This window comes from Chenopodium album, chromosome 9 (assembly GCF_948465745.1).
Source record: "Chenopodium album chromosome 9, dcCheAlbu1.1, whole genome shotgun sequence".
Lineage (NCBI taxonomy): Eukaryota > Viridiplantae > Streptophyta > Magnoliopsida > Caryophyllales > Amaranthaceae > Chenopodium > Chenopodium album.
In genome coordinates this window covers 50,723,450-50,745,036 of record NC_137842.1, presented here as the reverse complement: position 1 = coordinate 50,745,036, position 21,587 = coordinate 50,723,450, and the positions used below count along the sequence as shown (strand labels likewise).

Genomic DNA, 21,587 nt, shown 5'->3' with positions numbered 1-21,587 from the left:
AATGATAATTCTCAAGATTGTATATATACATTGAATTTCAGGGCCAAAAGACCTCTTTTGCATTATTTTAACATTTGTTAGAGCAATTTTCATTTAATACCATCCTATTGCAGCAAATTTAACACTACACCATCATCAACATTTGCTACTAATTTGTACATCATCACATTTGATACTAGTTTATAAAGGACACTTGCACTTCCTCTGTTTTACTAAAATGGCAACACTTGTAATGGGCAATCTATTTAATGCAAGAGGATAGAGAGTGCTAAAAGTTAAAAGTAATAGTATTATTTTTTAAGGAAGATAGAGAGAAGAGGAGAGGGAAAGATTGAATCAAGTATGAAGAAAGTAGGTGAGAAAAGCTGTAAAAGTTGTCAAAAAAGGAAGTGTTGCAATTAGTTTGAAACAACACAAATAGGCAAGTGTTGTAATTTTAGTGAAACGGAGGAAGTAGTATATTAATGGTTTTTAAATTTTAATTCTTTGGTGACAAGTTATTAGCTAATTAAAATACGACTTAATGGTTCGAAACTATCAATCCACCCAAAAAAAGTTACTCGATATGGTTTAATATATAGAGGTTTTTATAATTAAATTGGCCATCTACATAAATCTACAAAAGCATGATTTTGAATTGAATTCATGTGAAATATGATAACCAATGTAACTTTATTCAAAGTATCCCAATGAAAGAAATTCATTCCATTCCACAATTTTCTTTTCATTTACTATAGAATTATAGATACACATACTAAGAAAAATGAAGTAACGTAAGTGGATTAATCTAACAAAATAAACTCACATGACTCTAGGTGGTGAGACAGATAGCTCAAATCCTTCACGCCTCATATTCTCTATTAAGATTCCTGTATTGGGAACACAGATAGAAAAAGTCAGTAAAACTCCAGTAGAAGACAAATGTCACATATTTCCATGACCTAACATTACAACAATTTACACTACTATAAATAGGTACAATAAGTTTATGATGTAATATTTCCTGATTTTGAAAGTTTGGTATGTTAATAATAAATAACAATTACAAAATTAATTAATATTTTCTGCTTTTGATATGGAGGATTTTTTCGAATCATCTCCTTTAGTCCATGGTTCCATAAGGTATAGATGATTTTCTGATGAAAGAGAAGTCAAAATTTAACAATGAAAGCTTCATCAAAATACCAAAAGAAGAGAAATTCAGAAACTATTGCAGCTATTATCTATGAAATCAAAGTAATTTGACAAAAGAAACCAAAAATAATTACAAGATGAAAATCGTGAATTCCCATGGAAGAAAGAGAGAATATAAAAGGGTAGAGGAGAAGAGAGGAGAGTGAGACTAGTGGCTAGGCTGAAGGTAATTGTTACCCTAGGGGAGAGGGGTGGTTTAGGGTAATGTATTACTCTCATATGGAAAGTAAAAAGTTACAATTTAGCCTCTATCTAGGCCTATAATTCCAACCCATAACTTTTACTCCTCATTCCACCCAACCCAGGCGCACCCTAAGGTAGTTTACTTAATTAGTACTAATATTAGTATGGCGACAATAACAAAAATAAATAAATAAAAAATGGTGGTGAATATGATGATTGAAAGAAGAAAAAAAATAATCCAAACATATTTAGGTAAGGATAAAATCAAACAAAAATTAGATCAGATAAGCAATTCTAAATATGGCCTTAAAAAAAACCCAACTGAAAGCTGAAACTTTTTGGCCAAGTCTCCCAACGAAATGAATTGCTTGTTTGGGCCCAAATAAGAAATAATAGAATCAAGAGACACAGCGAAGAAAATATTAGAAAACTTATCTAGAAAAGGATCTACAAACTGGGATCAAAAGTAGTTTCGAGATGTGAAATTGTGTAGAAACATTCAGCAAATTGTAAAGTCAACTACTAGACAGAAATGAATTGAAATAAAACACACACAACAACACATGTACTAACCCAGTTGGAGCTCTCCTCTTCCCTGTACTTCAAATGACTCTGATAAAGTAGGGATTACATTAATTGCAAGATTGGTTTCTGCCTCTGCCATTAACCGATCACCAATTTTTCCACCAGTCAACTACACGAAATACAAAAGTAAGTGAGTTAGTATCCAAGCAAACCTTTAGATCACCAAGCACAAATAATTAGTTTGGAGCACCAACGAAATATGCATTGTATAAGGGAGTATATGATAATTCAACGATTTATGTTGGTAAATAAAACTCCATCAAATGAAAAGTAGAATTACGAGTGACGAACATATTCCATTAGAAAAAGAAAAAAAAAAAAACTAAGTTAACAAAAACATACTCCTATTCAAGGTGAGCTACCCACTACCCCAACCAATCACCAGTGAGTACCAGGACCCTGGTTTTTTGTCTGATCCGCAAAAATTTGCTAAAAGAAGTCAAAAATGAAGAATTTGAAAATCTTATATGATAGCTTGACATAATCCCCCCCCCCTCCCCCGCACATACACACACACTGCCCCACCTAGAGCACAAAGAGAAAAGATGAATTTTGAACTTAAATCTGGTATTCACTTGTAATAAAGACATGCACAATGGTAAAATCACCACAAAAGTTGGTAGTTAAAAACACAATTAGGTCAGCAGTGTTCATTTTTCACATAGAACCTACAGAAAATCAGATGATTAACATGATCCAATTTCTTCGAAAATAGTAGATTCGTGATTCACGCTTGTGAGATAATATGTTTAGTACAAGGGTTACTACAGAGCAAATGCAAGTTGAATACTGCAAAATGATTTAAAAAAATACTTACATGAGTTCCATCTTTGCCAGCCAGTGGAGAGTCATTCACACCAAAAGTCATTGAAATGGTTGGAGGATCTAACTCGACAGTAGGAAGTGCATCCAATACCTAATATTAAATTTTAAACAAAAATTACTCAAAGCAGTATATGATTTACAAAATTTCAAAGCACAAAATATGATTGTTATTCATTTACTATCAATAACAGTAATACACACAAATGGACACAGATAAAAATTACAAATATGAAAAGAAAAAACAAAAATAGAGGGTGAAACTCAAAAAACTAAGCTGAAAAAAAAAAAAAGCCAGGGCAAATCTATTATCAAAGTATTGGGGTCAAATGACCCCACTTGATTGTGGGTAAAGCCTTTTTCAAACTTATAAAACAGTAAAAAAAAAAAAAACATATTTAGGCCATAAAATGAACAGCACTTGACATTTGACCTAGGAGAATGTATTGGCACAATTTGCCTTTGATAAAAGGTTCAATCTGCAACTTCCGACACTAACGCCTGAGTTATATGCCTCTATGCATTTACTATACCACTTCTAATAGTATAATAACTATTTTTTAAATTAGTTGTCAAAATCTGTTAAAAAAATTACCTCACCAGCCCACCCCCAAAAACAGTAAATCACAAATAACAGCTTTCACTCTTTCAGGCAGCGGAGCATACAAAAAGACTATTTATAAATCCTATTTCCATAAAATTTTTATCTCTTTTGGTCTTTCTGTCATTTGGATGCCATGGTAATCCCTAATAAACAAACAACAGCACACAATGACTGATAAATTAACAAAGCAAGAGTATTAATAATAGATTAGCTACTTATAATGTACAGATTAATTTAAATATAAAAAGGATCCATACGTTGGAAAAAACTGTTAGTATAGAATAATTTCTCCCATCATAACTAACAAAATTAAAAGTTCTCAACAATGGAATATGAAACAAAATACGTAATTGAAGCATTTAAGTAACCAAAGGCGATAAATGAAACATCACATCTGAAGGATATGATAAGAAAAGAACTAGCAAGCCATAAACATAAATTAGGGAACAAAAGCATTGAGAGAGCTCGTAGCCTTGTGACTAATTTCATCATTGATTTGCAGTTAAATCCAAGAGTGACAGAATTGCAGATAGTGGAGGAAATCCGGCTACTTCTGTTGGTGGAGGAAATGCAACTGCCTCTTACTGTGGAGAAACTTTTGCCACTTACAGCAAGTGTTGCAACATCGACCAAGGTGGAGGAAAGTACTTAAATACTGAACACCACTAATGTTCCACTTCATTCTAGAAGAGCAACTCCAAGGCAGTCAGATGACAAACAGTATAACAGCCACAGCTTTCCCCTTCTTCTTTTAAGAGTTGACAAGGCATTGTAAATATTTCTAGCTTATGTTTTGGAAGTTTCTAATTTTCCAAGTCAAGAGTATCCCTTCTAATAGGGCCTTCTTCATATACAATTTTTTAAGTTCACTAAATTTGAGAATTGATGCAGAACATTTCAATTGCTTTCACTTTGAGGCCATCTAGAGAAAAGCAAAGAACACTTGCCTTGTCAACAAATTTAACTCCCTTCGTTGGTGTTACACTATATCCTGTTTCTTTCCCACCTCAGCCTACAATAACCATCCTATGTCCATCAGGAATTTCAACTAACATAAATTTAGAATAAACTCTTCCCAACTTAAATTCCATTGCAATAAAAATTGTTGTCCAGTTGAGCTAAAAGCCTGTAATGTGAATATTGCACCTTCAATATTCTAGGATTAATTTACCCTTATTTCTTTACATGTTTCTAGTGTTGTCTTTAACCCATTAATCTTTAAAACATCTAAAGCAAATTCAAATCTTTTTGGGCCCAACTGAACCCAATTACGTTGTGATAAAATAGTATATTGGGATGTCTTGCTGCTTTTTAAAACAAAGTGAAAACCCTTAAAATGGTATAAACAAGTGTCCACCATCCAGTAATGACCCTGGGTTTCACTAGAATCTATCTAGAAATGGCATCTCATGCTTATCATCTAGCCATTGACCCCTTAGTATAGCCTTCCTGTGACGATTCTTATTACTTTTCAGCCATGATAACCAAACAGAAAAAGTTGGACAAGAGCATTCCCAATAGTAGTGCGTTCAATCTATTTAAGATTGTCCCAAAATATAGGCATTAAATGCCCCAAGCATAGCCTTCTGATTTTCATAATTTCTTGATCTAGTCCCTTAATCATTGAAACCAATTCTAAATGTCATACAGCTTTAAAGACTAGAGATCGAAATTAAAAATCTCACCAATACTCAATCATTATCCTCTAATATAATGCCAAGCCATAGTAGGATCTTGGATCTATGTGCACAACAAAATGAATAAAATGAAATTGTATGTCAAAAGACACAATCACTAATGTTGATTAACAGTAAAATAATATATAGAAGCTACCATCTATAAATATCACTCAGGTAATTTTAGGAACAGCCACACTGAATATGATATGTATCCAATCAAGCAATACATGGTTTACATAAAACTTAAACAATTAGCAGATCAACAGTAAAAACCTAGAAATCAACCAGAATTATTTGTTTTAGGTGTAGCAAATAATGAAAGAAATGCTCAACACTATGTAATGTATCGGGCTGACCCAGCACCATAGCCAACTATCCGGGTCTGGTAGGAGGAGGAAACAGTCACAAGTGGACAGGAAACAAGGCAATCAGCAGCAGCCAATGGGGGAGGGGGGGGGGGGGGGCAGAACATCTCACCCGAAGAGGACAAAACTACTCAATAGAGCACTATGAGGGGAGGAACTTGGGACTGATTGTTGCAGCAGCAGAGCAAGACATAATAAATTAACATAAGGGTAGCTTTGTATTGGTGATGCTTCATATATAAGCTTAGCAATAAAACAATAGTTGTCCATGTGACTTGTGCGAATGGTATGAAGTGAGAGTTGTAGCCTCAAGCTACTTTTGGAGAGTTATTGCTTCAAGCTATATTCTTTGTAACAGTTATCTTTGAATATCAATCAAATATAATATTACAGTCTGATTTTCCTAGTCTATAACACACAAAAGATTGACCTAGAACATAATTGTCAAGCGTGAGAAGACTGAGGAATAGTATGAAAAAACTTTATTATGAACAAAACAACAGAAACTAACAGACCTCTGTACTAGCAACAGTATGCCCTATTGAAGGAGTTGCCAAACCTGCCATACAAATAATATCACCAGCTCCAGCACTGTCAACAGAAAACATGCTAGTACCCTTCTTTTTAATCAATTTGACAACCTACAAGAAAACATTGAACCCATGTTAAACTAAATTACTAATGAACCGTATATCCAACCTAATTGAGAGAATTAGAAATATTTTGAAAAGCATAAAGCTTATTTTGTTTGAACTACTTTTAAGTGTCAAATTGTCAAGTATTAGAAGTGTATAGACCTACTTGTTTAGAAATCTTTGCCTTTATAGTGAACTGAAGTTAATTATTATCAGCCACTGAAGGATTTTTTCATCTTGTATCCTGTAGCTTAATTATTATTACAGGACTTAGGGCATGTTACCTTCAGCTTAATTTCAGTTCAGTTCAGTTTCAAATATCCTTATCTCATAAACAAATCATTTCAGCTCTATTCAGTTCAGTTCAATTAAATTCAATTCAGTTCAGCTCATCAGTTCAGTTCAATTCAGTTGTTTTCAGTACAGGCCCTTAGTAACATGCACCAAATCACAATAACAGAATTGTAGGCATCAGTAGGATAAGTAGTTTTTATTTCTTGATTAGAACATATTCCCATAAATAAGGCGACGAGGACATTAGTGAATTTGGTACACAAAACCAAAAAAAAAAAAAAAAAAGCATCAAAGGCCTGACAGATCTAGGAACTGACCTTTCCTTCCTCAATCTTTTGAACTCCTGTATCAGTAGCACGCAGTCCATGCACTTTGTCACCAACACGAAGTACACCGGAAGAGATGCGACCAGTCAATATTCTTCCAACAAAGGAGTCTTTTTCCATCATGGAGACCTAAAATGATGTATAAAAATCTTTTTTCAAGGTTTAAAGCTAACACCAAACAAATAAACTAAATGAGAGTGCATCAAGTACACAAATAACTATCCATCCCAAAGGACTACGGCCCTGACAATGGTGGCTTGGAAGCTTTTTGAGCACACACTTTTAGAAGACTTTTAATGTTGTGTTTCTTCTATTCAAGTTTACATTTCCATGTTCTAAGCCTTTTAGGTTTTCTTAAATTAAGATAAGATTAAAATTGCAGCATTGAATAAAAGAGGTAGTTTAACCCTTCTTTCTTCTTCAATTCACTAGGCCCTCCCTCCCTCCCTCCCTCCCTCCCTCTCTGAATACATGAGATGCACATGCACAAATCACAATCCAATAAAGTTTCTAGTAATGCATATTCAACTACAAACCAGCATCTGGAAAGGAGCATCAAGATTCGCTGCTGGTGGAGTAACATGTTTGACTATGGTATCAAGCAAATCCGACATATTCTTAGCTTCTTCAGGGGGGCTCTTGGTGTACTCTGATGATGCCCATCCTTCTTTTGCAGAAGCATAGAGAACAGGAAAATCCAACTGTTCCTCTACAAGAGCATTAAAAATTATGTTATGCACTATTAATTTGCAGAGATGGCATAAATTATAAATGAAGTAGCATTCATCAAGTGGCCATTCTCAATTCGATTACAAACCTGTAGCACCAAGATTTGCAAATAGATCAAACACCAGGCTTTCCACTTCGCTACATCTCTCTTCAGATACTGCATAAGCATCATTTAAGCACAAAGATTAACAAATGAGCACTGAATGCTTCACATATACAAATGAAAATAAAAACACTTATATGAAAAGTCTAGTACTGAACAGGACCCCTCAATCAAAATACAAACAAAACTAATAAGTTAAACAAGCTACAAATATAGCAAATAGCTAGCTACACCTATATAAAGTGTGGACAATAAGATTAATAGCCCAACCTTGTCCAATCAATTTAAATATGAGGCCTATGTCCTGAGCTTTCTGGTATATATCAAGTAATTTTGATGCTAGGGCTTACCATTTGACCCAGCCATACCCGTGTTGATACAACCTGACCAAAGTACAGACACAAAATATGGGTCAACCCTGAAAGGGAGTATATGGACTCTACACTTCCTAACCCTAGATCTAAATTTGGAGTTGAGATCCACATGAACAACAATCAAAACAATAGGGCTTTTCTTTTCTCCTCTCTATCCTTTATATATGGCGTATCTTTTCTCCCCTTTTTCTTTAATTTTTTTTTTTAACCTTCTTTCACTAGTAAAACAAGAGCGAGATTGTGAGGATCGAGTTCGTCAAAAGTATGGCGTAGTTTGACTGGCCTCTTCTAAGTTTTTTTGGGTTTAGATTTGTCCTTTTCCTAGCAGTCTAGCTTTGAGTTTCAGTACTTTCCATGTAGCTTTTTTAACCTCTAATATCTCTTTTATCTTAATTATTGTATTTAAAGATAATTTTCATTGTCACCAAGCATTACTAGTATTTCTTTTAGGAAATAAAAAAAAATAAAAAAATAAAAAAAAAATAAAAAAAATCATAAATCGTACATATAATCATACTTCAAGTAGTAAATGAAGCCAAACAGAGAGATGGACCCCAACTTGGCTTAGGCAAAGATGAGTTGTTTCTAGATAATCTAGAGTTGACAAGGAGGTGTAGAGGAATTAAAGGAGAAATCAATGGTGCAGGTGGAGTTGTCAAAATCTGACCCAACCAGCAAAGACCTATAACTGACACGTACCCAAACAATGGAAGCTTATAACCCAAACCAAACCCGGTATGATATCAAGCAACCAATTTCACTTAAACCAATTTTAACATGGCACACTTGTTAATGACCTCATCCATAATAAACAGTAACCCAATGGTATCTGACCCATTGTTAACCTGACTCGAAACTAATATAAGAGCAAAAGCCAACGATAAAGTGAAACTAAATTTAACCTTTAGTAGTTGACCTTTAACTTGTTTACATTGTTAATAATATTATCAGTACTTATTATAAATATTGGTTTTAATTTTGGTTCTAACAACATATTGCTACAAATCTGACCTGACAATGATATGATTGGATTCAAAGTTGACCTGACTAATTATTGATCCCAGCCAAACTAAACCCCGTAGAATGACCCTATCTGATACTGATGTAATAATTATGAACAGACCTGACTCAAATTTTAGTTTACCAGCCATAAGCCCTAAACCCCACAGACCTGGAAACTATATTGACCTGATCCAAATATGACCTGAATTGACAGTTATATGTGCAGGAATAAATCATGGTGGAATATGGACGTAAAAGCTATGTTACATGGACTCGGGAACGCGTGTTGGACATGGACACATGTCCAAGTTCCGATCCGGCAAGTTCCAAAATTTTAGGACCAGGGACTCTATCCGATATTTGGACACAGGTACGGGGACATGTCAATACGTCACTTAAATTTATAAATAAATAATACATTGCAAAAGCTTTAAATTTTTCATTACGTCCACTCCAATTTTTTTTATCTTAATTCTTTCCTCGATAAATTATCCTAATAAATGGCAATCTTCTTCCCTTAATCAACGGTGGTCTTCGAACAAGATGTGTTTTTCTTTCATGTTTCTCTTTTTTTTTCCTCTCCACTCTTAATGGAAGTGTCCGAGTGCACAGTGAAGGGTCGGACATGTGTCCCGTGTCCGTGCTCGTGTCCTCTCTTGTCGACACGGACACTTCACGATTTTAGTAGTGTCCAATTAACATAGCGTAAAAGCACTAATCAAGAAAAAAAAAAAAAAAAAAGAGAGAGAGAATGACATTTGGCCTTGGTTAATTGTAGGATGGTAAACATTGCAAAATAAAAGGATGCTAAGTATAAGGAAAAATAGGCGGTGCTTCACAAAGGAAATGGAATGGGAAGGTTTATACCAAATTGGATTCAAATGAGGGGAAGAAGTTTATTCATAGGATGGAAAAAAGAAGACACCTGATGAACAAGGACCATTACATGGCGGAGTGTATACACATTATGATCAAAGGATTTTGGTCCAAGAAGAAGACATCAAGATGAGGAGGATGGGATTTTTCAATTAGTTAACCAAAGTTCTTTTTCTATAAATGGGAAGATTTAATTAGGATTATATGGATCAAAAAGTGGAGGTAGCGAAGGCAATACTGGAGAATTAAACCAAGGAAAGCAATTTGTCTATAAGATATTCTTATTAAGGTACAGAGGTGTTTTGAAAAAGTTGGCACGAGATAGCTAATGAGCTTATTAAATTTTTAACTGGATCCCAAAAAATTGGAGAAAAAGAACCTTGGTATTGATTAGTAATAACAAAGAAAAGCTTATGAGTCATACTATGAAATTGTGGGAGAGAGTAATAAAGCATTAATCAAGGAAATGTACTAGTATTTCAAAAAAACCAATTTGAGTGCAACCATGGAGCGATTCATTTAATAAGGCAAATGATAGAGTACTAGGCGCGAAAGAAGGATTTGGAGCAAGATTCTTTATATGGTGCCAAGTGAAGTACATTAGTGGAAGTATTTGATAAGGTAATTTATGGAGTACTAGGCAAGAAAGAAGGATTTGGAGCAATAATCTTTATATGGTGTATCGGTGCCAAGAAAAGTACATTGGTGGGAAGTGGCTAAGAAAAGCACTACTAAAAATTATGTTGAATTAACTAAGGATATGTACAAATATGTGCAAACACATGTGAGGACATTTGATAACAAAGGATTTTTAAATTGTCCCTGATGAACATTAAGCCTCTTTTAGTTTCTTTTACATTGCAGCAGTTTCGGACAAAACAACAAAGTCTAGGAAATAACAGTCTATCCAAAATGAAACCATGGTGTATGCTTTTTACATGACAACATTTGTACTACTGATAGACAAGACTAACGTACGAAAAAATGCTAAATTAGAGAAATGGAGAGGGTTTAGAATAGTCGGGATAAAACGTAGTACATGGAGATATAAAACATGATGTGAAGATTAGGAACCATGAAATTAATTACGAGTGGAGCAAATGGAGAACTACAACAGGGATACTGTGTGACAACAGCATACCTTTGGTATTAAAGGAGTGCAGTTAAAGTTGTGCTTGGGACTAGCAAAGATGCGATGTGTGGAAACATCTAGAGGATAGAATTAGAAATGAAAATACGGGAGAAAAGTTGGAGTTGCAAATGTTGAAAGTAAATAAGGAGGAATCAATTACACTGATTTGGGTACTTAAAACTAAGATAGGAAGAAGAGTCGGTAAGAAAATAATAATAGTGAAATCATGAGTCTTGAAGTCAAGAGAGACCTAAAATGACATGAACGGAAGGAGTTATGTACGATAATTAGGGATGGCAATCTAGTCCGGATCCGACCCTACTCCGCCCCGATCCGAGGTAAAATATCCGCTCCGAGTCCGAGAAAAAGTAATCCGAGTTCGACTCCGTTAAAATAATCCGACTCCGAGTCGGAGGAGGGTCGGAGTCGGATCCTACAAAAAATCCGAGAAAAAAATCCGACTCCGACAAATGTCCAACTTTAACGGATTATCCGACTCCGACTCTAATAGATAGTGGATTTTTGTATGGGTCATGGTGGCATTGGGTGTGGGTTGTAAAGGCCCAAATAGCCCAACATCTCAAAGTATATTGAATAATGAAAAAAAAAACTCGGAGTCGGGTCGGATCGGAGTCGGAGTCGGAGGTCGGATATTAAAGTCGGAGTCGGAGTCGGAGTCGGAGTCGGATGTCGGAGTCGGATGTCGGAGTCGGAGTCGGATGTCGGAGTCGGATGTCGGATTTAACCTCCGACTTCCTGTCGGATGTCGGATTTAACCTCCGACTTCCTGTCGGGTCGGAGTCGGATTTAGCATAATCCGCTCCGAGTCCGACCCGTTGCCATCCCTAACGATAATCCCTCTAAGCCACATTTTACCTATAACTTTGTCTCTAAATAAAAGTCTTATTTCATCATCATCTATATCTTTATTCACTTTTAACCAATCGAACTACTTTCGTATTTTTCTTATCCAATTTTTATCAGTCAAATTTCATTGTCTTGTTTTTTACCTTCACCCTTAATCTACCAAACCCCACTATCTTATTTTCATATTCATCATCCTAAAAACATGTGCATTAGGCAAATTGGTTTATAAGAGCACATACCACTCCAAAGAGGGGGATGAAGGGTGAAGTTTATAGCTCATGATCATTGGTGGTTCATGTAGCTACCCATCATTGGGATTAAAGCTTTGATAATGTTATTGTCACCCATATCTCGAACTTCATGTTTGAATTTTTGATAGCCTTTGGGTACTTCATTTTAGAATAATTATGTCTAACTCTCAAAATCAAACCCAAGTCACCAAGCCCTATAGTAACTTATAACCAACTCTAATACTATTTCTTCAAAAGGAGGAACCTTTATTTTTCTAATATTATAGTGAGCCCTCCCATCCTGGCTTATCACACTATGAAGAGAAAATATATGATACCCCTCAATCCATGAGAAATTTTTTATAATACTCACCTGAAGGCTTATCCACCTTGTTCAATAGTAGTATAGGACGCAACCCATATTTCAACGCCTTTGCCAAAACAAACTTTGTTTGGGCAAGTGGACCCTCACCGGCATCGACAACTAAAATTGCACCTTCAACCATGCCAACAACTCGCTCAACCTATCCACCAAAAAGGGATTATATAAGTTGTTCATAATTATATACATTATACAATATGTATGGCTAAGGGAAAAAAGCACATAAAGAAGTGATGTCAAGCATGATGATAATTAAAGGTTGGTGAGATACTGAGATCCTTATATAGATAAGATACACCCACTTTACCCACATGTATTTAAATTTTAATTGCATGTAAAATCCATCGTCCAAATACAATTGAACTTTAATTAAGGGGGTAAAAAAGTAAACAAAAGGCATACCATATCACTTAAAATCTCCAATTAGGAGGGGGGGGGGGGGATCAATATTTCATGGTGTAATAAAACGAATTCGCATGATGCAACCTATGGTAAATCTGGTACATTTAGCACAAAATACTTACATAAGTTTTCTATGTGAATTTTCAATACCATTTCAAAGGAGCTTTTCTCATTTGGCAAATCAACTAGCAACCCTATCAATTCTGTTAATGAGGATCTATGAAATTCAACTAGTCTAATGTTATACAAAGTTGATAAATGCCCATTGTCAACTTTAACGAAATTAAATACTAGCACGATACAAAGGGCACACGTTGGAGGTATTCTTACAAGCTTACAATCTTGCCAACAACTGAGAGTAACTAAGAAAATGCATATTTAATAAATAAAAAAATAAAAAAATAATAAAATAATAAAATAATGGTAATACCACTTGTTTACAACTAACCAATAGTATGTTCCTCATCAGCTCTCATAGTACATGAAAACCTTCACCAGTAAAGTCTTCAGACCAAAGGATTTTTAGATCTCTATCTCATTTCCCTAAGTAAGTTAAAATCTTGATCAAGTGTATCCCATCTTTAAAGCTACAACAAAGACTTGCTTTAAAGCATACATGTTAATCTCTCGATATCAATCTTTCTGCCCTCTTCCCCGATCTGAATGAGTGGCTTTACCTTTAATATTCTCAAAAAATCCTTAAACATTAATCCATCTTTTTTTTTTTGGAATTGACATTAATCCATCTTTAACGCTACATTGCTACAACAAAGGATTGCTTTAAAGCTTACATGTTCATCTCTTAACATCAATCTTTAGGGTTATCTACCCAGTTCCAAATGAGTGCCTTTACCAATAACATTCTTAAAGACTCCTTAAATTTAGTGGCGGGTTATTGATATATAGCAACATTCTTTTTTCTCTGTCACAAATATCAGACCCATCACCAAAATTAAGCCATTAGGTGAGCTATGAAGAAGTTAATATTAAAGCATTCTAAGAAAAAATAAATTACCCTCCTCCTCCCCCCAAAGTTCCCCCACCACCCACATGGAATATAAAACCTCTTTATTGACGCTTATACTAGCTAAAACAAAGATACCAACATAACTCAAGAAATTCTTCTTTAAACTATAGATAATTCGGACATATTGCACAACAAAGACTCTGTACATACCTTCCGCCGTTAACCTTATATATGCTTGAGCATGTATTGGGCAAGACGGTTAGACTTAAGTTGTTAGAGACATCAAAAATTAACCCTAAATACTAAAGAAAAAAATTAAGAAATAAAAAGTAAAGTAAATTCAAATCCTTCTTCCTTCATCCAAGATTTAATGATCAAATAGTACTCCGTACTCCCTCTTTTTTTTTTTTTAAGTGCAACATTTAAGCAGTCGTTTGGTTTGCAAATTTGTATGGGGTTGGAATCAAGAATGAAACCATAGTGGTATGGGTTGGAAACTTGATTATTAATACCACATGTTTGGTTTATCATGGAATGAATTTCCCCCTATGTTTCTAAACCTTACACCTTGGGGGTTTGAGGTATGGGTTTGAAACTCTAAAACAAACATAATGTATGGGTTTAAACTTATACCTCATATAGTCATACCTAAATTTTGTGAACCAAACACCCCTAACTATCACATAGTTTTAGGCATTTGAATAAATTTTTTTGGAATATTATGCAAGTAAGGTAGAGAAAGCAGGCGAAGTTTTTTTTTTTTAAAGTAAATGGTGTGAGAGGAAGGAAATAAAATAAAAGTAAGAGTGGAGACTATGAAAGGAGAGGGATAATAAAGGATTTTTACCATAGAATTGTTTCACTAACTGATGACCTATTTATGAAAGAGTTGCACTTAAAAAAATGGAGGGAGTACCACATTAGCACAATTCTCAATAAAATACAAACCAAAAAAATAAAATATAAAAAATCTTTACTTCTTGTATTGAAAGAATATCACTAACATACCTCCCCGCCGAAGTCTGCATGTCCAGGAGTATCAACCATGTTTAATTCCTTGTCTTTCCATGAAACGCATGTAACCTACATTGCCCAAAAAAAAAGTAATTAAATAAAATAAAAAAAGATATTATCCAGATGTAACCAAATTATCAGAAAGATAAAAGCAGTGCATCTCTATAGCACCCATTCCAATTTCCCAACATACCAAGTGAATGGTCTAATTTCCCAACATACCAAATGAATGGACAACCAATCAAACCTTGAGTGAAGTATGTACTTTTTCTGAATTAAACAAATTGCTGAAAACCTTAATCCTATACATCAGTTATGTGATGCAATGTCTATAATAAAATGGTTATGAAATCATGGGAATTGTAAATGTAACTATATCCACACATTTCTAAGAAGAAACAGCTCCAAAGACACAACATTACCTCTATTATACAATTTTACTGTTAGGGGCTTTCATTAGGTGCCTTGTACTTTATAAGAGGTACCCATGTATCCTTATGATTTCAAAAGTACACCAGGTATGTAGTTCCCCTACAATTACCGCCACTCTCTGAATCCCTAAAGTTTCATTGTTGTTCACTAGATATCCAAAGACATTAGGGCAAATGATTAGCAAGGAAAAATAGTTATTGGAAAACTTCACTTTACCTAATTTAAGAATACTACATCTCATACTAAGAATGTATTAAAATGTTACTGTTACAGATCAATGTTCAATTTATGACAAAAAAAGGTCTTAATAGTCATGATAGATAACTGCAAGGTTACCAGCTTATAACAAAATAACAAAAACAAGAATGAAAAAAATGGTTGCATGAATAGAGACCCAAAAGCAAGTAAATAAAGTTTCATTGTATGAAATATAGTATCTTAGACAAGGAAGCCCAACTCCACAAAAAGGTTACAAATGCAAAACAACAATGAAATGTAACAAATTGTGTATCAAAAACGGAACACATAGTAGAAAATAGAGCAAGAAAAGTAAAAAAAATTATGATAATTTAGTATTAGTTGCATCAATGGATAAAAGACTATGTAGGAGATGTATTAATAATTAATTAAATGAGGAGTTGAGTAAAAAAAAAAATATAGGAAAAATTGAAACTAACAATCCCACCTTTAACTAATCTGCCGAAAACAATCCCACCTTAACGTAATCTCAAAATAATCCCACTTCCCCCCTTCAACTTCTTAAAATGATTCTGTTAACCTACAACCTGTTTTAGGGTTTGAACTCATTTTTTCTTATAAACCTCTCCTCCGATCACCACCCTCGCAACCATCCCTCCTCACTGCACCACCTCACTACCACCATCGCCATTGCCCCCACCGTCGCTACCTTAGAACACCCAAAACCCTTGTAAATGCACTCCCACCGGTCCACCACCCAATAACCCCACCTCTTTCACCCCCACTCATCATAATCACCACCCACCTCCCCACCCCCTTCTCCTACCACCATCCACCACTGCCCCTTCCCCTTTCCTCTTACCACCACCTTCAAAAACAGTGCATTACTCACCATCACAACAAAGCAACACTCATCAACAATAGCATCGTCAATTCCTCACCCATCACTGGTGCAACCACACTCCATAGCCATCATAACTGGCAACGAGGAACCCAACCCACCTCACTACCACCAACACCACCCTCCCACATTAAAATTGTACCTAACCCACCATGGAACCACCCTTCCACCACCACGAAACCACCATCCAACCTTTCCAATTTCCCCTAAACCACCCACTAAACCCTTACCCTCGTCGAAAAATCGCGAATCGATGGTTGACTTTCACCTGTCAAAATTGTTCCTCTCCATTTAATTTCACCAAGATAGAGTAAAAGGTTTAATTTTACCCTTTTTCATGGGGTCTTTGAGGTGGGGCATGGTTTTGACAAAAGGGTCATGGAAAGGAGTGGCAAAAGAGGAGGAAGAAGGAGAGGGGTGGTTGTTCGGTTCCATAATTGTGATAGGGTGGTGATGGGTACAAGGAGGCGTGGAAGGAGGGGTTGCCATGGAAAGGGAATGGAAAAAGGGAAGGAAGCCCTATAAGTTCAAGGAGGTTTTTAATTATCAAAAAAAATAGACCAATTTGAAAGTGGCACGTGGCATGGTAACTTCCTCAACCAGTTACCAACATAACAAAACCAGTCATGACCCATTTTAAGAAGATAAAGGGGAAAAGTGTGATTATTTTGAGATGATCAAAAGGTGTGATTGCTTTCAGCAAAACGGTAATAGGTAATATTATTAATTTCAATTTTTCTAAAAAATATTATACACGAAAGTAGCTAGCTTAACTTATGTGCAATAGTTACCAAAACTTCAAAATTCACACACTTTCCCAGCTTATAAGGAGTCACTTTTTTTGAGTTTTGTGCTAGATAAAAAATCAAAGAAAATACAAGCAAAAGATTATAGCTTGATTTAATAATTGAAGAAATTTCATTAAATCTCATGCTAAGGTCTTGCTTGGTAAATGGATTATACATTTTTTTTATTGGCTTTTGGCTTATTAATTTAGTAAAACATCCAAACGTGTTTGGTAAATGACTTTTTATGCTAAAATGAAAAGGCTATTTGGATTAGCTAGTAGCTTTTGGCTTCTAATTACACAAATTCCTAATATCATTTAACTTCCTGTTTTACTAGACTTGTTTTTAAACAAATAAATAAAAATAAAATAAAATAAAACTGTCAACAACTAGTCCACAACCAACCAAGAGGCAAACAAGCCCTAAGTAAAATTAAGATTGAATAATCACAAAGATAAAACTAATCACAAAGAATAAAGAGAACAAAGAAGCACCCTCATGGATTGATGGACAATATTGTCAATACAAGTTTTCTGTTTTAACATTCATGAAAATTTTGCACGCGTACTCGAGCAAACATCTTGTTAGTTTTGCATGTTCATGGAAACTTGTATGTGCAACTACTTGCCTTTAAATGCTCATGAAAAGCCTGTCTCAGTTTCTACTAATTTAGCACAAGCCAAGCATACATCCTACATTTCAAATTCTATCACTTGACCTTTCAAAGACCCTCAGTTTATTCTAAGGAATTAAAAGGCTAGTACTTGATCATTAGTATGGTCCATAGTTCAATGCCCTCATATAATTAATCCCCTTTTCAAGAACAATAACAAGAAGCAGAACAAGTCTTTAAAAAAGACTCACACCCAACTTAAAGTAAGATTACGAATTGCTCTTAGTAATCCAATCTGAACAAACTAATACTACCCCAATAAAGCATAATTAGAATTTAAACTACAAAATTCAAACAGTACTCAACCCATTAATTTCAAAAGGTTACAAAATCAATCAACCAAAAGCAACAAAGGAAGGGGCAGGCAAACCTTGGAGGAGATAGTAATACCGCGCTCACGCTCAAGCGATATAGAATCCATGGCACGTTCATGAGGGATATCGGCGCCGCACTGACGGAGAAGCCGATCCATAAGTGTAGTTTTGCCATGGTCAACGTGCGCAATAACCGCAACATTACGAAGGCGCGAGGGATCTAAAGACGGGTTGATGTTACCGGCTGCGGCGTTGGCGGCTGTGGCGGTGGAGTAAGGGCGAAGGTGAGGAAAGATGCGAGAGTTTAAGTAGGGTTTGGTGGTGTTGGTGGAGGTGATGGACTTTCTGGCGGCGGTGAATAAGGAGCGGAGAAGTGGTCCTCTAACCATTGTTGTAAGATGTTCCTCCTCCTCAGCTGTCAAGCGTCAGCTTAAAAATGGAGGAATGGAGATTTCAAGGATTTTGCTTGTGTGGGATCTTAATTCTTAAACCCCCAATTCAGGGTTTTAGATTTCACAGTTTTTTATCCTTAGGTGTAACTCGTCAATTCCATAAGGAAGGTGCACTTGAGGATATTTTTGTAATTTTAATAAAATTAAAGTCACCCACTTTAACTTCACGCTCTACTCCTTTTGAGATCTTTGACTTTGACTTTACTTTTCTCCTCCCCTCACCACCTTTTATCCTTCAATTCAATTATGGAAATTCAAACTAGTAGTCCCCTGATTGTGTCTCCCAAAAAAACAAACTCAGTGAAAGGGTTTCACGTCATTGAATATCGAACAACGTGAAATGTTGAAGAGTCTTGTGAATTCCCCTGTTTTCTAAATTTTTTTTAAATAAAAGTAATTCATTTCCTATTTCGAAAATCATTCATTTCGTATCCTATTTATGAAAAACGTCCAACCCAGTTTGGTTTGGTCCATAGCATGGGTCCAATAATTGTATAGTTGGATAGGGTTTGAAAATAGTTTTCCAACGATATATTATAAGCCTAATTCCGAGCTATAATGAGAAAGTTATGGCCAAAATACTAAACTAGATCTAAAATGAGTTTTATGTACGGACTCAATGATCATGTGGAGGGTCCGTTAATTATAATTGTATTCCTAAAGTCATTATGATTTACTCCGGTATCCTAATCTTCTAGAATTATTTCGAAGGTTATTTTGACTTCTAAAGGGATTAGGATTAGTAATTATGATTATTATTGACTTTGAAAAGATAAAGAATTCTATTTGGATTTGGAATAAAACAAGTGTTTTAAAAGGATTAAATCCGGTTTAATAAAAGATAAGTACGGAATCTTCTTGACTCGATTCAATTGGAAGAAGGACTCCGTACGGAAGTTTATCTTACAGAAACCATCACGCCGCGATGGGCTTATCGCCACGCAATAACGATGTCGCATCGCGATAGCCTTGTCGCGTCGCGATGGAACCTGTTTTACTCCGATTCAAATTATGACTCTTTTCTTATCGTTTACAGTCGATTTTTTTCTCTATAAATAGGGTCGATTTCCCCTGTCTTCAATTTACCCTGAATCATCATCTCTCTTCTCATTTTAAGCTAAAGCTTATTCTTTCTTTCTCTTTCTATTCTTTTTCTAAGCCTAGTCTTTTCAAAATTGTAAGCGTTATTTGAAGTGCGCCTACGTTAAGCATGTGTGAATATGTTTGACACTCATAGGAAGTGAGAATTGATACACACGATTAGGGACAACGATTAGGGACAAATAAAGTAGGGAGCCGCCAACAAGTTTTTAAGGAACTTGTAAACCATTCACAGATTATAAAAGGCAACCACGAATAAAGGGACGATGATAGGCAACAACGATTAACCCGTGAAAGTTACACCCCATTCATAATCCATGAGATTACTAATTTTATATGGTTCGGAATCATGAAAACAGGATCGAGGATGATGGTACGAAGTGAGTCATGGAGTCACATTCGCCCGTGTTGGCCTCTATTCGATTCTAATAGTGAAAAGTGATTCCTGCGATCTCAAAGGCATACAAACAAATATTTAATTCGCTCTAAACTATTATTATGCTAAATTGGTTGAATATTAATGCAACATATAATTCTAAATATTGGTGACCACTTTATTAAACAACAAGATTAAAAATGAACTTAAACCGGTTGTCCAAATTATCTTATTAGGCGTTATATTCAATTACATATTGTCTTTAATCATGCAATATGATGATCAATAAATATAATAAATTAAACATTAATATTGGAATCAATATAACCATAACAATATCGTTAGTCAAATCAAATAATAATAACCCTAATTATGATACCAGCAATAAGAATAAAAATAAGAGTAATTAAGTGATTAATTACTCACTTTCCGCGTTTCCAGAATTGCTACATCATGAATAAACTGTTAGTAACTTCAATAAATAATATATTAAATTGAAATTATTAAATTAAATTAAAAGTAGAGTTGATTTGGTCCAAACCCTTAGTCAATTCTACCTTTCACGCCTTAGTTTAAGGATGAAACCTCGGGTCAAGCATGAACTCCTTGGAGTTCTTAGGGGAAGTACTATGGAAGAATGAGGAGGCTAGTGTAATGATTTTTGGTGTAAGGAGAGAGAAAATGATTTTTTGGTGCCCTGAAACTGCAGAAATCAGGTTAGTATTTATAGAGGAGACGGACAGGGGGATGCACGGAAACCTAGAAAAGATAAGAGCTGTAGAAAAACCCTAATTGGGCACTGTGACATGGTACGGGGCACTGTGACACGGTGAAGCACACCGTGTCGCAGTGTATAATTTGTCTAAAAATGCGTCCAGATTCATAAGCGTGTGAGAAAACATGCGGAATAGACATGGGAAAGCAGCGTGACACGGTAAAAATTACAGTGTCACGGTACAAGGCACCGTGCCAAGTTGGCATGCACCGTAGCGTGGCATTTTAACTATTGCGCGGTAATTCTAGTTTTTTACGCGTTTTTAAAACTATGATAACTTTTGATCCGTAACTCGGAATAAGGCATATATTATATCATTAAAAGTTTATTGAAAGGCCTATTCTGTAGACACCTAAAAAGTCTCCCTGAAACCAAACCCGATGATGAACAATCTTTCGGCGCCATTATTGGTCGGGTTCAAAATTTAATCCCGAGAGTTCTTAAAAAATCGTATTTAATTAAATTCAGTTTTTAATAGGCCAATTCTGATTTATTTTATTATTTTGGCCCAAACCTTTTTTATTTATTATTTTGGTCCAATTAATAAAAAAATAATAAATCAGAAATGGCCCAAAATTATCAATCGGCACTTAAATAGACTAAACAAAATTAGGGCAAAAATGTATTTAGACGGAAAAACAAACGCAGAGTATCCCACATCACGGCAAAAAGCACCGCATCATGGGGCTCAATGCCACGCCACGATGTGCATTCTCGTGACACGGTGCCAGTGCTGTGCCATGGGGCAGCTCCGTGTCCTTTCCGCGTAAACCCTTCACGCGTTTTATCTCCTGTAACCAGATTATTTCCCG

General features: G+C 35.3%; 1 protein-coding gene across 1 annotated transcript in view; it reads right to left on the bottom strand.

Annotated features, from left to right (window-relative positions):
* LOC145558551 (uncharacterized) overlaps positions 1 to 18,593 on the bottom strand; it is a 30,112-nt gene extending 11,519 nt beyond the window's left edge. The window contains exons 1-10 of the mRNA XM_081619826.1: positions 18,128 to 18,593; positions 14,760 to 14,834; positions 12,374 to 12,524; positions 7,505 to 7,573; positions 7,224 to 7,396; positions 6,679 to 6,816; positions 5,948 to 6,073; positions 2,780 to 2,878; positions 1,951 to 2,071; positions 806 to 869 (exon numbers count right to left, since the gene is read on the bottom strand). Coding sequence (XP_081475952.1) covers positions 806 to 869; positions 1,951 to 2,071; positions 2,780 to 2,878; positions 5,948 to 6,073; positions 6,679 to 6,816; positions 7,224 to 7,396; positions 7,505 to 7,573; positions 12,374 to 12,524; positions 14,760 to 14,834; positions 18,128 to 18,460 — 1,349 coding nt within the window. The 5' untranslated portion in view covers positions 18,461 to 18,593. The remainder of the gene's footprint in view (positions 1 to 805; positions 870 to 1,950; positions 2,072 to 2,779; positions 2,879 to 5,947; positions 6,074 to 6,678; positions 6,817 to 7,223; positions 7,397 to 7,504; positions 7,574 to 12,373; positions 12,525 to 14,759; positions 14,835 to 18,127) is intronic.
* Between the last annotated feature and the right edge of the window lie 2,994 nt (positions 18,594 to 21,587).